We start from the raw sequence: 15,700 nt of genomic DNA, 5'->3' as shown, positions 1-15,700 counted from the left end.
CCCCTCAATTTTATTCTGTCTGGGATGTTTGAGGGATTTCTCAAGTCCCCAGCTCCTTGAGTCAGGTGACAACAGGAGACTCAACTTTCATTTTAAAAAATGAGTAAATTTCTAGCCTTCATAGGCACGGAGAAAAACTTGAAAATATGACTCTGAAGCCTCAAACCCTGACATTTATTATTTGTTTAAACTCTCATGTTTTGGGGTCCTAACTCATGATTTTTTAATGCTTGGGGTTGGCAGTCTACAATGACCTAATGACCGTGTGGATGCTCAGGCCAACCCAATCCCCACTCTGCATGGGCTGACAAACCTACAACACTCCTTCCTTCCCCAACTTGATTGTGTCTGGTGATCATATCCCAATATTGTATTTACCATGGTGCAGCCTGGCTTAGCAGTCATAAACTCATGGGCAGCTAGTCCCCGGCCCCTCCCCTTCTGCCCAAGGCCCTGCCCCTCCCCTTCTGTCCCCCTCCCCCAGTGGAGCCCAGAGCACACACCTCTGTGGCCACCGTCCACCCTGCACACTCCCAGCCCCAGGCAGGTGGTGCAGCCAGAGTGCCCCCAGCTCCAGAGCTCTGGGTGGGCAGCATGGTCCCAATGCCAGGCGGATGGACCGATGGGCAGCACGGTGTGGCCCCAGGCCTTGTGCGCACCAGCCCCAGCCTACTTGCCCCAGCCTCTCAGCCACAGAAGAGCGGAAAGGGAACTGGAAGCAGGCAGGAAGGGGCCTGGGGGCAGAGTGTGGGCTGGGCCATGCAAGGCTGTTTGGGGAGGCACAGCCTTCCCCTGTCTATGCTACCCCCTGCCCATGAATAAACTAGACCAGATCTGTAAGAGAATCTCTTCTCAGGCTGATGCCCCTTTTGTCTGAACTGATGCCCCATGTTCATTCTCTCAGAATACACCTGAGAGACAGTCTAAGCTGTTACTGGTTCATGTACTCTTTGGATTCCACCACTGGAAGCAGTGCCTCAGGGATACAGGGCCATGTATCCTATTCCCCAGTCCCTCTGGGCCAGCCAGTCCCTTCAACCTGGGGCAGAATTGAAATGGTGTCCTACAGGTGAAAGGCTCCATGAACATAAGAATGTAAGAATGGCCATACTGGGGCAGACCAACAGTCCATCTAGCCCAGTATCCTATCTTCTGACAGGTTTCAGAGTAGCAACCGTGTTAGTCTGTATGCGCAAAAAGAAGAGGAGTACTTGTGGCACCTTAGAGACTAACAAATTTATTTGAGCATGAGCTTTCGTGAGCTACAGCTCACCTCATCGGATGCATGCAAAAGGTTTTTTTTCTCTCCTGCTGGTAATAGCTCACCTTACCTGATCACTCTTGTTACAGTGCGTATGATAACACCCATTGTTTCATGTTCTCTGTGTATATAAATCTCCCCATTGTATTTTCAACTGCATACATCCGATGAAGTGAGCTGTAGCTCACGAAAGCTTATGCTCAAATAAATTTGTTAGTCTCTAAGGTGCCACAAGTACTCCTTTTCTTTTGTCTTCTGAGAGTGGCCAATGCCAGGTGCTTCAGAGAGAATGAACAGAGCAGGTAATCATCAAGTGATCCATCCCCTGTCGCCCATTCCCTTTGATCCAGTGACTGACATACTGGTCCACCTCTCAGCAGGGGTGAAAGTAAGTCAAGTGACTTACCGGTATGCTGGGGCCAGTTCTGGCCCCCAGAAAGGGCGGGGCTGAAGGGGGTCAGAACCAGCTCCAGCCCACCCTGTAAGGTAAGTCCCCCCCTCCCCCACTGGGGTAGCAGCAGCAGCAGCCTGGGGAAGCGGCAGGGCTCCAGCGGCTATTTAAAGGACAGGGGCAGCAGAGGCAGTTGGAGCCCCAGCCCTTTAAATAGCTACCCCAGGCCTCTGGGGGCTATGTAAAGGGCCCGTAGCTCCCCTGCTTCTACTGCCCCGGTCCTTTAAATAGCCGCCTGAGCCCCGCTGCAGCTACTCCAAGGCTCCAGGGGCTATTTAAAGGGCCGGGGCGGTAGAATCAGGGGATCCCTGGGCCCTTTAAATAGCTGCCGGACCACCCCCCCACCGCTACCCCAGGGCTCCAGCAGTGGGGCTCTGGAGGCAACCGCTACCTGGGGCTCCAGCCACTGCAGTACAGTGCACTGGCTCTTGCTGGTACGCCATACCGGGGCGTACCGGCTTACTTTCACCTCTGCCTCTCAGAGTTTGGTATGAAGGGGAAACCAGCCATGGTGTGTTATGGTTTCCAACATGAATGAAGTTCAGTAGTGCTGTCCCTGGGGTCTGCATACAGTACAGTCTTTTTTGTGCTCCTCTCCAGGATACCCTAGTTCTGTTTCTGAATCTGTGTTGGCAACTCTGTGAAGTGGGAAGGTCTGCAGCAGGTGCTCTACAGGTTGTGGGTGAGGGTCAGCTGGATGGATGGGCTTTTGGTGTCAGGGTTCAATTATAAAGCCAGGTTGCATTATACACCTAGGACAGCTCCTGCTGTTAACCCCCATCTTTGAACCTCCTTACCTGTCTGGTCTTCTTCCCTAATGTCCCCTGAACACCTCTATCTAATGCTGCCATGACAGTATCTTTACCCATTCCTGGGGGCTGTGAGTCCAGGCAGCCAAGATTAATCCTAATGCCTGTAAACAGGGAAACACTGCTCCATAACAAAATGTTTTTTTCTTGTCTTCACTCTCATCATTTCCAGTGGATTTAACCACTCTCTGGAACAGGGCTGGTACAAGGTGGTGGTTTTTATTCTAAGTGTCATTAGTTGACATGTAAAAACACAAGCAGCCACCAGTGCCTTTTTACACTAGCACACCCATTCTTGGTGCCTTGGTGAAACTGAACCAGTGGTAGAAATGGTGGAAATTTTAGGAACAAAGTCTAGTGTGGATACAGCCTAAGTCACCCCTGAGACTGACAACAGAACTATCCCTCCTGTGTCCTGAAAATCCTCCCTGGTACAGTACTCCCCTTCACTTCCTGCCCTGCACTGTTGCTGTTAAATATCTGCGGCCTCCCACTCTAATCTGCTGCACTGTTAAGATGGGTGGCGGTGGGAGCTTTGCCTGTTCCTTATGTCCCTCCCCAGAAGCCTGGGAAACTTCATTAAACATTTTGTCAATCACTTTGTTGCCACGGAAATGAGGTTATTATTAATACAGCATTTTAAAAACAGACACACATTGACACTCCAAATATAGAATTTTAATACTATTCTGTCCCCGCTTCTGCTCTCGGGCATTTTCATTGATGGGTGGAGCTAATAAGAGCGTGGACCTAATAAGGGGTGGAGCTAACAGAGGGCAACCCCCAAGTCATATTTATAACCTGTGAGCAGGCACAGGCTGCTCATGTCCCTGGCTCCTTCGTGCAGACCTGTTGCACTTGTCCCCCAACCACCTCAGCATACATGGAGGTTGCCTTGTTTCTGCCAGCTGCTGAGAAATATGAGAACATAAATTATCCATTGGGTCCCAGGAGCTGGGGGACATTGACAGTTTTATTTAAGAATCCCAATGGCAGTGTATGTCTTTGATGCAGTCTCATAGGTTGAGCTCCCTGAAGGTATGTGCCTCGCAGGCTTCAAGGGTCCTTTCATTAGCCTGCTGTCTGTCCTGCAGATGCCAGTCTTCACTGCCAGACAGTGAGCAGCGTCGCGCCCGATCAGGGCCCTCTTCCTCCTCCTCAGCACCCCCCAGGGAGAGGCGGCGGTCCCAGCGCAATGTGAGTGGGAGGCGGGAGCGGCGTGGACTGCAGGCTGGGGAGGGCAGAGGTGTCTCGTCGATGAATGTGGTGATCTCATCCCTGAAGAAGCAGGCGCTGGAGCTGGACCCTCTGGGGACCAGCCCCCCCTCAAGAAACTGCCGGAGAGTGGTCAGCTCATTTTCAGGGGGCCGCCGGCGGTGGTGGTAGTCATGCAGTTCAGGAGGAAGGAAGCCAGGGCCACCAGGCTTGCGGGGAGTGGCGACTCGGATGTCATCAGATGATGACCACTTGTGGAGAAAGGATGGAGTGGAGCGGTGGGAGGAGAAGATGCTAGTCTCATCGTGGGACATTCTCCGGGAGATGGGGACCTGAAAGAAGGTAAGGGGAGATGAAGGTGAGGGGAAGGGAGATACTGTGAGGTTTGGGGAAAACCTCAGAGATAGAGGGAAAGAAGGAAAGAGTTTCAGAGATGGGAATCCATGGGTTATACACATATGGGAGGCTAGTGACCCCTTAAGACCCCAACAGAGTTCCAAGGAGGGGAATATCTGGGTGCAACACACAAGAGAGAAGGGACTGGAGGGTAGGGTGCCCCTTGCAGTCCCTACAACTCACCTGCAGATAGTGCACCCTGTCATGGGGCAGCAGCATGTGACTCATTGGCAGCAGCTTGACGTCCCTGGGATCCCGTTTCACAGCCGCAGCGCCATTGGCATCAAATCGCACCTTGCAGATCCGCCCATCGCCGTAATCCTCACAGGCCCCATCTGGTGGCGATGGGGAGAAATGGTGCACAACACTGCCAGCTGGGAATCTCCTGTCACCACATGTTCAGGGAGCCTGCATACCCTCCTTTCACATTCCTTTGTTTTCAATGTGTCCCATAGCTCCTGCTGTCTGCCCTCTGAGCTCTCCCCTACCCTCTTCCCGCATGGCGAACCCCTCTTTACAGTTATCCCCGTCCTTGTTGGTCTAGGGAGTATTGGATCTACCCTGTCCCAGCTCCCATCCTCAAATGTCTTGCCACCAGAATGAAGAGAAAGATGGAAGCTCGGATCACAATGTTGGGGAGGGGGGTCCCACTGTGGTTTGGAGGTTTACATCCCGTGTCTTGCCCCACCATCACAACCCCAGCTACAACCCTGAATCCTTCCTAGCCCTGCCAATAGTACTCTGGCCCAACACCCAGTGCTGCCAGGCTCCCCCCTTTGCTGTCTGTCCCAGCGGCAGGGTTTGTGATGAGGGAGATGGAGGGAATATGAGGGGGGGCTTACCGTCATCCCCCTCTTCCTCTGTCATGATGGCCACGCACTGCTCCCACACAGTGCGGACATCAGCTCGGTAGCGCTCGCAGGACCAGATGAAGGAGGGAAGCAGCAAGGTCTGAACCATGGAGCACCAGAGCACTGCCAGCACCATCCAGGTGGGGGCGGTATCATAGCGCAGGCTGAAAAAACTCACCACCTTGGGGGTGGGAAGAAAACAGACAGTGAGGGGGAGAGAAACATACACGGTCACAGAAAGAGAGAGGGGGAAGAGACAGACGGCATGAGAGTGAACTGTGCAGTCAAATGACTGATTGGCAAAGGGTTCTTAAAATAATTGGTCTTGGGTTTTTGTTTTTTCAAAGTCTCCTTGTTTTGTCCCTTACAGATGTCATGAATGTGAAGGCTGGGCTGCCCTGGGTTTGCTGGAGGACATGGGGGCTTTGAGAGCACGTATTCTGCACTCTCACACGTTAACTGAAGATGTGAGACCTATAGCAGCCATCCTTTCTCAACAGTGTTCATTATGCACGGGAGTTAAAATAGGTGTCTACAAAGCACAATTTCTATTCCAGCCCCCTGGTCTTGGTAATTCAGAGCTTTGCACACCTTTCAGCTGTGGGGTTAGCACTTTAAAAAAAAATTGAGCAAAAATAGTTTGTCCATTTTGAGAATAAGGCAAACATATTCCTGCTGCAGGAGAAGCAAATTCCTGCACCCTGAATGCCTTTAGAAAATACACAGGGCCAAATATAGAGACCTCTTGTTTGGGGAGAGGAGGCAGGTGAGAGCCTCTTATCTAAAGTCTTAAGCAATAAGGAGGCTGGGTTAATTGTACACTGCTGTCAGTGTGGAGCTAAAGGGACACAGAAAGGGGGCTTCCACATCCCTTCTCCAGTGGAACTCAGGCGAGGGCTAAATCACTCCAAGGAATGCAGCCCGCAGTGGGGCAGACTGAGGGGGCTAGCTGAGCACTGCACTGAGCTGGAGACCACCTTACTACATTCTCCACCCTCTCTTGGCCACACCTGCCAATCCCTTGAGAAGGGAATTGGGGAGCGAGTTGGTGTCCTATTGAGGTGAAGAAGGGGCAGCCTGCTCCTTACCAAGATGGGCACCCCGGTGAGTGTGTCATACAGGAAGACAATGGCGCTGATGAGGTTGGTCATCTGCATGGAGGTCTTGGCTGACTCTGAGCCATCCAGCGATGACCTCCTCTTGCCCCTGACATCCTCTACAACGATGGCTGGCACATTGAAGGTGTTGTGTGCTGAGGCGGGGAAGGAGGAGGAAGCTTCCTCTGTCTGCCGGTGACGACATCTTTGGTGCCTTTGGTGCGCCCACAGGGTCTGGTAGAAGGTGATAGCCACACACACCAAGCCCATAACGATCCCTCCCAGAAGCAGGAGGCTGAAGCAGACACCAAATCCCAGCCCAATCTTGCTGACGATGAACTGGCAGCCACGGGCATAATAGCGCTCACCATTGTTGTGCCAGCCAATGGAGGGCAGAGTGGAGAGGATGAATGACACCATCCAGATGCCCATCACTGCGTGCAGAGCCTGCTTCTTGGCATTACTCAGCCGGTAGTTTACTGGCCACCTCACCATCCACATACGGTGATAGGACAAGGAAGCCACTGTGAAGCAGGTGGCCAGGGCGAGGGTATAGTATGTGGAGACAAAGACCTTGCAGATGCTCTCGTTCCAGTCATAATCGGAGGACTCGCGTCGCAGCTGCACCACGGCATAAGTGGTGAGGGGAACAGCTGCCATGAGGATGTGGGTCCCAGCTAGGAAGCACAGCAGCAGCTCCAGGGGTTTGTGCTTCTGCTGCTTGGCTGTGATGCTCAGGATAATCCAGGAATTGGCCAGCAGGGCTAGCAGCCCGCATGCCAGCCACCACAACGAATTGTTGTGCAGGGTTGACTCTGACAGGTCACCCATGCTACTGCCCCCACCACGATGCATCATGCCTCCCACCTTGGGAGCTGGAGACAGGGTAGGAGGATCAAGCACAGGGACCCCGCACAGGGGCAGACAACTCTCGCCTCATCTGCTCTGGATAGGAAGCAAGGGGCATGCACAGGAGGGGTCACCAAGAAACATTGCCACAGGGCATATGGGAAGAGCTCCCTCTTTTTCTCTATCCCTTTCTTTGTGCAACCCTTTCAATCTGTTGCTCCTTCCCTCTTTTGCTCTCTTGTTATGTTTCTTTCACTCTTTTGATCACTTCCACTTATTCGCTCCCTTATTCTTTTTCCCTTCTCTTTCTTTTCTGTCTACCTCCTTTTCTCTGTCTTTCTCACTATCACTTGTTAGAACTTCCCCTCTCTCTCACACACATGCTTTCTTTTATTTCCTCTCCCTCTGTTCATCCTCTCTCCCCCTTTACTCCCTCTGAGATGGATCCCCTGCTTCATGCTCCATCGATATACGCCCAGTCTGAGTGAGACCTGCTCTCAGTTCCACCTTTTCCTGGGGCCTGTGAGGGCTACACCCAAGTAAACTGGTGTCTCTGGGGCTCAGACCTGTACAGATATTTCAGTGGGATGCAACTATGTGCCAGATCTTGGCATCTCAGTTCTGGTGCCTTAAGGGATGGAGGGTGGGGGGAGGGCTAACAGAGGGGTTCAGAGAGGCTGTGGGCATAATGGTGGGGTTGGCAAATGCACAGTGCACAGTCCCCCACTCACCAAACACCACAGCCTCAGGGAGCTAATGATATCTGCCCCCCCCCCCGCCCTGCTGAAGCTGTAAAAGGGTGGGGGGAAGGACGGGCAATGGAGGGTGGAGGGAAGGAGAGGCAATGATCTAATCTGTCCAGGGTGCCCCAACCACCAGCCCTGCACACTGTCCTTTCTGCCACTCCCAGAGCTTGTTCTGTTCCTACAAGTCCCCCTCCTCTGCGCAAGGTGCAGGGCTCAACCAGTGAACAACTGGGGGACAGTGAGAAGGGAAGATCCTTTTCCCAGGCTCCCTTGGAGATTCAGGGCTCAAGATTCACTGCAGAAGGGGGAGAAAAGAGAAAAGGCAATTTAAGATATTTCCATCTCCCCAAATCTCTCAACATTCACACAGACAAATAGAGCATTCTGATCTAAGGCTGTGCAGGGTTCTCCCCAGTGGCTTTAGATAATAGACTATCCAGATGGATGCCTGTCCTGACCTGCAGCCCCCGCAGATCCAGGTCTGGCTCCCCTGCACCCACTCTCATTTCTGCTGCCTCCTGACCTGCTGCCTCCCTCAGCCCCTGCCATATTTGTCCTGGGATCCCCTCACACAACACTTCTGCTGATGCACCTCAGTCCTGATCCCCAAGCCCCTGCCCTGTGCTTCCAGTTGTGAATCTTTTGTACGAAGCTGTAAAGCACCTTAAGCCTGTCTTACAAACCCTCTCCCTCCTGGATTTCAGGCCTCAGATCCTCACATCTCTGCAGGTGCACTTCTGTCTTGATCCACAGTACCTATGCTATTTCACACTTGGGTTCCCCACCCAAAGCTTTGCTAATGCCCCTCATTTGAGATGTATCCTCCCATCCCCCTAATATTCCAGTTCTGGGTCCAGCTATGCCAGTGGCCTCCTGACCCACAGACATCCTGCGGTTCAAGTCTTAGCCCAACACATTTCTGCCATGGCACCTCAATTCTGATCAATAGCTATTCCAGGCCTGGACCCTCACACAAAGCTCTACTCATGCCCCTCAATCCTGACCTGGAGGACCCAAAGCTATTCCTATCCTTAGTTCCCTGCATATCTCTTATGGTGGCCCCCAGTCCTGCTCTGCACTAGCCTCATACTATTCCAGCCTTGGGCTCCCCACAAAGTCCTGCCAATGCCCCTCTGTCCTGCCCTGCAGCTCTCCTGATATTCCAGTGCTGGGCTCCCCACACAGACCTGCCAATGCCCCTCAGTCCTGCCCTGCAACCCCCCTGCTATTCCAGTCCTTAGGTCACATTATTTCTCTGCCAATATCCTCAAATCTTAATCCACAGTCCACTGTACCATCTCTGGTCACCCCACAGAGTTCTGATGATGCATCTAAATCTTGACCCACACATCTTAAATTCAAGTCCTGGGACAATATACACAGCTCAGCTAGTGCACCTCAATCCTGACCTGCATCCACTTGCTATGTGAGTCCTAAACTCCTGATACACAGCTCTACTGATGCACCACAATCCTGACCTGCAGCACCCACAGTTATATCAATCCTGGATTATCTGCACATCTCTGCTGCTGCCCCTCAATTCTGACCCACACAAACCCCTGCCATTCCAGGCCTGGCCTCCCACATTGCCCTGCCAATGCTACTCAGTACTGCAATGCAACCTCCCCTGGTATTGCAATGCTGGGCTCCCCACACAGCTCTGCCAATGCCTCTCAATCCTGACCTATTCAGATCTGCTATTCCAGTTCTTAGTTCTGATGTGCCTCAATTCCTGACCTGCAGCCTCTCTTTTTATCCTCAGCCTCATCTTTCACCCTCCACTCTTGCAATCTGAGCCCCTGTCGCTCCTTTCACTCTGCGAAGGTGCTGAGGCATGTGACTGGACCAGCCTGTCCTCCATGACTGGATTTAAAGACCCCAAGTCTCCCCACTTTGTGGGCTTTTTTAACATACCATCACCCTTGCAGTTAGGCCTGTGGCCTTTGGAGACAGTTATGAAGCTAAAGACCCCTAATAATCCAAGGAGACAGTATTTTATTGGAGGGGAAATTTCCAGGCCCCACTGTCTCATGTGCCCACCCACACCTGTCACTAAACCAGCCAGGACCCCTCCTGTTTTCCATGGGGTCCAAATCTGCTCCCAGGCACTGGTCGGGTGGCTCATGGTGTCTGGGTCTCAGAAGCTTTCTGCTGGCAGATCCCTGTCCCTGTCCCCTTGCTTGCCTGGGCTTCCTGTCAAAAGGCCACCCTCCCACCATCCATCCTGCCAGCTGGGAAGTGCAGCTCATGGACTCGTGACTCAGGGAAAGGCAGAAGAGGAAAAGGTCTGAGATGAAGATGACCCAAAAGGAGAGTGAGTGGGTGAGAGAGCTCTAAAGTCTAACAGAGATGGAGCAAGGGGGGAGTATCTGTCTGGCTGTGCTGCCTGGGTGGTGGGGAGGAAAGGTGCGAGGGCCAGGCCAGAGCTGCAGGGCCTCTTGCACCCACCTTGTCCTTTTGTCTCCTGCCCGAGGCACAGAAACTGGAAAGGGTTACAAAGAAGTTGCCATGGTTATTCCTAAGTGGTGGAGGGGCACTGGGGGCAAAGGATGAAGGGAGCAGTGCAGGGACAGGGCAAGCTGGTTTCCTTTTCCCCTCGAGAGGGATGCAGGGGGGAGCACAAAGGAAAAGAAGGAAAAAGTGGTGGCTGGATAGAATAAGAGCCAGGGAAAGAAGGACAGAGAGGGACAGGGACAAGGTGCAGAGGGCCCCATGGCCAGCAGAATACTGACCAAAAGAGTGATAAGGCCTTAGAGCACAAGCCTCTGTGTGTGGAGGTGACAGTCACCTCCAGGGCAGGAGATGCATCCCGATGGGCTGAGAGTGAGACGGGAGGGGGGGGGGGGGGGGGAGGGGGAGTGCCAAGGGGGGCACACTTAGAGATCGCTAGAGAAGAGGGAAGGTCGAGGCAGGGGGAAAGGAGGAAAAGGCGAAATGCAGCGAAGGGCCAGCCCCCTCCCCCTGGCCACACACTGGTGTCTGGAGCTGAAGGGACCCATCTTACCTCTCGCTGGTGCTGGCGCTGCCATGGCGACCGGAGCATCTCTCCTTGTGTGTGCGGGCGGCTCTGCCGTCCCCCGCTCGCTCCCTCGGCCCACATGCCCCAGCCACAGGGCGCCGCAGGCAGCGGGGCTCGGCCCCGCCAGCCGCCCGCCCGCCGGAGTGACAGCAAGCGAGCGCGAGATGGAGGGAGCAGCGCTGGCTCCGGATCAGTGGCGCTGGGATCGCCTGTGCTCAGCAAGGAGGGGGGCGGGCGGCGGGGCGAGGAGATAACAGGGCTCAGGCTTAATGGCTGAATCGATCGTCTATTAGTGTGTGTGTGTGTGTGTGAGAGAGAGAGAGAGAGAGTGAGTGTGAGTCCCTCCCCTCCGCACTCCCCGAGGCGGGTGTTGTTCTGCTGGGCTTCCCAGCGGTTTGTTTCCTGTTGGGAGTAGGAGGAGTGTGTGTGTAGGGTGCTCTATTGTGTGTTAGCCTGGGAGAGGCCAGGCTGGTGTCTGCGTGCTCTGCAGGTGTGAGGGCGTGTCTAGGTTACGGAGCAGACAGGCTGGTGTGTTACAAGTGTGAGTTGTGTGTGTACTCGGAGAGAGTAGATGGGTGTGTATTACAGGTGTGAGATCTGTGCAAGTGTGTAAGGGAGAGGGAAGACTGGCCTGTGTGGGTGACAGGTATGTGTGTGAGGCAGAGGGTATACTGGGTGTGAGTGGGGTATGTGGGCAGGAGAGGGCAGGCTGGGGTGTGTATGTGTGTATAGGCTGGGGTGTGTGTGTTACAGCTACACAGCAGGGCCCAGCCCTGGTTTCTGAGCTGGTTCTTGGCACGATTCAGCTGCAAGGGTAGCTAAGGACAGGCTGGGTTCAGCACTCATTCAGATGCAAGACACCCATTGTCAGCAGCAGGTAGTTTCCCAGGTGCAGCCAAAGCATTCCAATCTGTCTGGCTCTGTCCCATCCTCCCCTTGCTCCCCCACCTTGGACAAATTTGGAGACCCAGATGGACTGGGACTGAGATCCCTCCTGGGCAGAACTTGAGGAGTCCCTGCCCCCAAGAGAAGGAATTGTGGGGAGGGAGCCAGGGTATGAGATGGAGTCAGAGAGAGAGACTCAGGGGCTTAAGTTACAAGAGGCCATGGAGGGGCTGGTGGCTTCAGAGAGGTCTCTGCATGAGATGAGACCCCAAGAGCTGCCTGGGATGGGTCAGGGTATGGAGATCTGACTCAGCTGGATGGTGGGGTCAGTCAGCTGGTCTGGGGCCTTCCCCCACCATCATTCAACAGCCTGATCCCAGGTCAGGGGTATGGGGAAGGCTGGGATAAAGGGGGCTGGGGGCAATGCCCAGTCAATGTCACCTCTCAGACCAGAAGTGTGAAGCTCCAGGCCCCATTGAATCCAGTGGGACTAAAAGATTTTCCCAGGACAATGGACACCCACAACTCCCTCCCTCCTCAATGTGAGGGCCCCTTAGTGAGGTGACTGCATCAGCCAGAGTCCTCATGTATGTTATTTCTAGAAGCTGGCATCTCCCTCTATTAGAATTATTACTATTTATGCAGGGTATTTCCAAGACACCAATTTAACCATAAATTCCTTTATTAAATCCAATGGCTGAACTGTATTTATACATTTGCTCTAAATGTGCCTCAAAAGCCTAAATAATAAGCAATTTATTACATCCAAACAGCAACAAAACATTGATAAGCATTTGATCAAGATACTTAAAAATGGGCTAAAGCAAGTGGTGCTTAGACCCATATTGGTCCGCTCCAACTTGGCCAAGCAGCTCTTAGCAATGAACCTTTTAAGAGTTTACTTTTTTATACTCTTTAGCAAACAAGTAACATCATTGCCAATTATCAGGCTTAACTAAGGCCAGATGAAGACGTTTCTTATGTAGTCAGTTATTTACTGCATCTTGTACCCAGTTAACCATGTTTTATTTCTATTACTTTAGACCAGACTGTAAAAAGATAACACTGATATTTTGAAGGGTCCCTACAAGTTTAACACAACTCTTCTTTCTTGTGTTCTCATTCTTTTTGGTTCCATGCTTTGAGTCTATGTGCTCATGCTAATATTGCAACTAAATTTAAAACCATAATTCTCCCATATCTAATGAGGGCCTAGATTCCTACATCTTTCCTCCATCTGGGCTAAGGATGGGATGGGAGTCAAGGGTTCAAGATACATAGAGATCCTGTGGTCCTCCCAGCTTTGCTGTGTGCACTCAAAATGCAGTGCTCATGCCTGACATGAGACCAGGGCACCAAGTGATTTCATCTGAGCTCAACTGGCTGGGGTGGGGTTGGGTCCCAGATATAGCCATCTGTTGTGCTGTGGAACCTTGTGGCTCTTGGTGGTGTAAAGTGATGAAACAGCAAGTTAAGGATGGTGGGGGTGGTAATTTCATAAGAACCAAAGAGATCTGCTCTCAATCAAGGCATTTTTGCATCTTATTAGCACCTGGGCATGTGGCCCATTTCAGAGGACATGAGCAGAAACAGGACAATATCAGGGTAAAAATGGCTTCATGTCAGGCAGAGAGACATAGACAGAGTGAAATGAGCAGGGATAGAGGGCCCACTTCATCCTTATCCTTTACTCCAAAGAGTCTGTCCTGGCTCCTGGCTTGATACCAGGTTTTCTCAGTTGGCACTGGCAAAAGGGATGTGCTAGGGGCATTCCCAAAATGTGAGAGTGGCCACAAAGCCACTGTGTTCTGGTCATTTCTAGGAACATAGGAATTGCCAGACCAGATTAGCCCAGAGTGGTCCATCTAGTCCAGTATCCTGTCTCTGACAATGTTCTGTAGCAGATGCTTCAGAGGAAGGGTCAAGAAACGCCCTGGGGACAATTTATGGAATAACCTGCCCCTGGGAGTAATTTTTTCCCAGTTGCTGTCACTTAGTGGTTGGTTTATGCCTTGAATTAGGAGGATTTGTATCCATAGCTTCCAACTGGTGTGCAGATCTGTTTGTGACATTTTATTAAAATTCTTTAATGAGACAATTTGCATAATTTCAAATAATTTGCATAAACCCATATACTTCATCTTGAAAATATGTGTGTGCTTAATGCTGGTGAAAGGTGTTGGCTTGTCTGTTCTGCGGAACGAAAGCCTGTTTATCTACAGGATATCAGCAGGGGAAGTTTCCCACCCATACTGCCTTGCCAGCCTACCTCAACTCTCATCTGGGGTAACTTCCTCTAGGGGTAACGAGTATTTCATGGTCCCGCTTTTGGAAGCTTTTGGCCTTGCTGCTGTGCCTGCTAATCAATGCAAAGTATAGTGGTGAAGAGAGCTGGGCAAGGAAAGGTCATGCTGTTTCACGGAGCATTCTGATATTTCCAGGTATGATTTTGCTCCCATTTGGAATGGAACCGCACAATTTCAAAATTCTCTGTGAAAGGGAAGGGAGTTCCAACTTCAAGGCAATGTGCCTGGCAGGTTGCCCTGGAACCCTGAGCTCTGTAGCAGCCTGCTGGCTGAGCTTGCAAGGAGCTGGGCAGGTGAGCTGGCAGGAAATAGGCAGGTTTCTAATGGGACCTGCCTGGCAGGCTGGAACCCTGCCTGGATTCCAGAGGAACATGGCCGAAATTGAATCATCTCCACAAAATGTTTTGATTTCAATGAATTGGCAAATTCTGACAAAAAATATTGCATCAGCTTTTTTCTGACCAGCTCCAGTTGAGTTTGTAACAGGAGAGCTGGAAGTCAGCTCCCACAAACTCATCTTCTAGAGGGGCCACCAAACCTCTGTTAGTTAGGAACAACTGGGCTGGGCTGGGTTCAAGTTGATGATTTAGATGCAAAAGGCTCTGTAGCTCATTAGCAATGCCTAGAGACATCCAGTCCCCAGTAAGTGTTCATGTTACACTTTCAGGGATAAAGCTTGCTTTCTGGAAAAAGGAGCGTCTTAGTTCTGACTTTTCAGGAACTGACACACCCAGGTTCTTCCACTCTCTGGACACGCAGAGTATGTGTGCACTTTGAGGGTCTCAGTGCCCAGGTCAGCTGATTCAGGCTTACAGGGCTGGTGCTCGGGGCTAAAATTTGCAATGTTGATTGCAGGCTGGAGCCCAAGGTCTGAAACCCTTCCCCCTTGCGGGATCTCAGACCCTGGGCTGCAGACAGAGCCTGAACATCTACACTGCAATTTTATAGCCCCTTAAGCCATGTGCGCCTGAGTCAGCTGGCTTGGCTAGTCGTGGCTGTGCCACAGGTCTTGTATTGCAGTGTAGATGTACCCACAGGCAAAATCTTCCACACGCTGCTCTCGCTCTCCTTCAAACACATGCTACTGTGACATGTCCCGCCTTGCTCTTAAAGGGACAACTCCTATTAACAATTATACAAACATTAAAAGTACAACAAATATTGATGCAACATCTAAATTCACCTCTAAATATAATCTTTTGCTAACTAAAATAATTTTAATAATTATTCAGGGCTCCCACACTAGCTGAAAGAGGGTCATAGGTATAGCTATTTTTCAGGACACCACAAGGCATCAATAGGCCTTGAAGCCATGACCCTTCACTCCACAGCACAGCTATCAGCTACTTGAACAACTGCTAATGGAAGCAGGCTATTAACTTCTTTGTGGAGCAGGTCACAGAAGTTCCTTACAACACACACTCTGCCAATGGATTACACAACTATTGTGAGTCAGCACTGGAATGCTGAATATCAGGATTCCTGGGTTCTCTTTCTGCCTCTGTGAGCAGAGTGTGGAGTAATGGTTAGAGACAACACAGAGAAACACACAATTTGGCATGTTACTTCTAAAAGGTTGTATAGCTGTAATGTGGGCCTTTCATATTAAAGACTGAGAGACTATTCCCAGCTTTGTCTGAAGTAATTGAGTGAAGCCACTCATTTCTCTTATCTGAAAAAATGGATGAATGATAGTTGCACAAAGTAAGAGGACACAAGGCCTTGATTAATATGGGTTATTATGACCCGCACAGAAATACTAACAGCAGGTAGTGGAAGAGTTAGGATTAAAACTTGCATATGCTTGGTTACAGC

The 15,700-nt window shown here is 51.4% G+C and overlaps 1 protein-coding gene across 2 annotated transcripts; it reads right to left on the bottom strand.

The window, feature by feature from the left end:
- Nucleotides 1–3,120: 3,120 nt before the first annotated feature.
- GPR162 (G protein-coupled receptor 162) lies at nt 3,121–11,090 on the bottom strand. 2 transcript variants are annotated; one of them, XM_073311592.2, is made up of 5 exons: nt 10,680–11,090; nt 6,072–7,970; nt 4,975–5,164; nt 4,316–4,506; nt 3,121–4,068 (listed from the first exon to the last, which is right to left on the bottom strand). In XM_073311592.2, the coding sequence occupies exons 2-5, from the start codon at nt 6,936–6,938 to the stop codon at nt 3,538–3,540; spliced, it is 1,779 nt and encodes a 592-aa protein (XP_073167693.1). In that variant the 5' UTR covers nt 6,939–7,970; nt 10,680–11,090; the 3' UTR covers nt 3,121–3,537. The 2 variants fall into 2 exon arrangements, with proteins under 2 accessions (XP_073167693.1, XP_073167697.1); XM_073311596.2 differs by having other exon boundaries at nt 4,316–4,467.
- Nucleotides 11,091–15,700: the final 4,610 nt, after the last annotated feature.

Source organism: Lepidochelys kempii, chromosome 1, assembly GCF_965140285.1.
Source record: "Lepidochelys kempii isolate rLepKem1 chromosome 1, rLepKem1.hap1, whole genome shotgun sequence".
Classification (NCBI taxonomy): Eukaryota; Metazoa; Chordata; order Testudines; family Cheloniidae; genus Lepidochelys; species Lepidochelys kempii.
The sequence above is the reverse complement of the archived record's forward strand: the minus strand, read 5'-3'. Positions and strand labels throughout refer to the sequence as shown.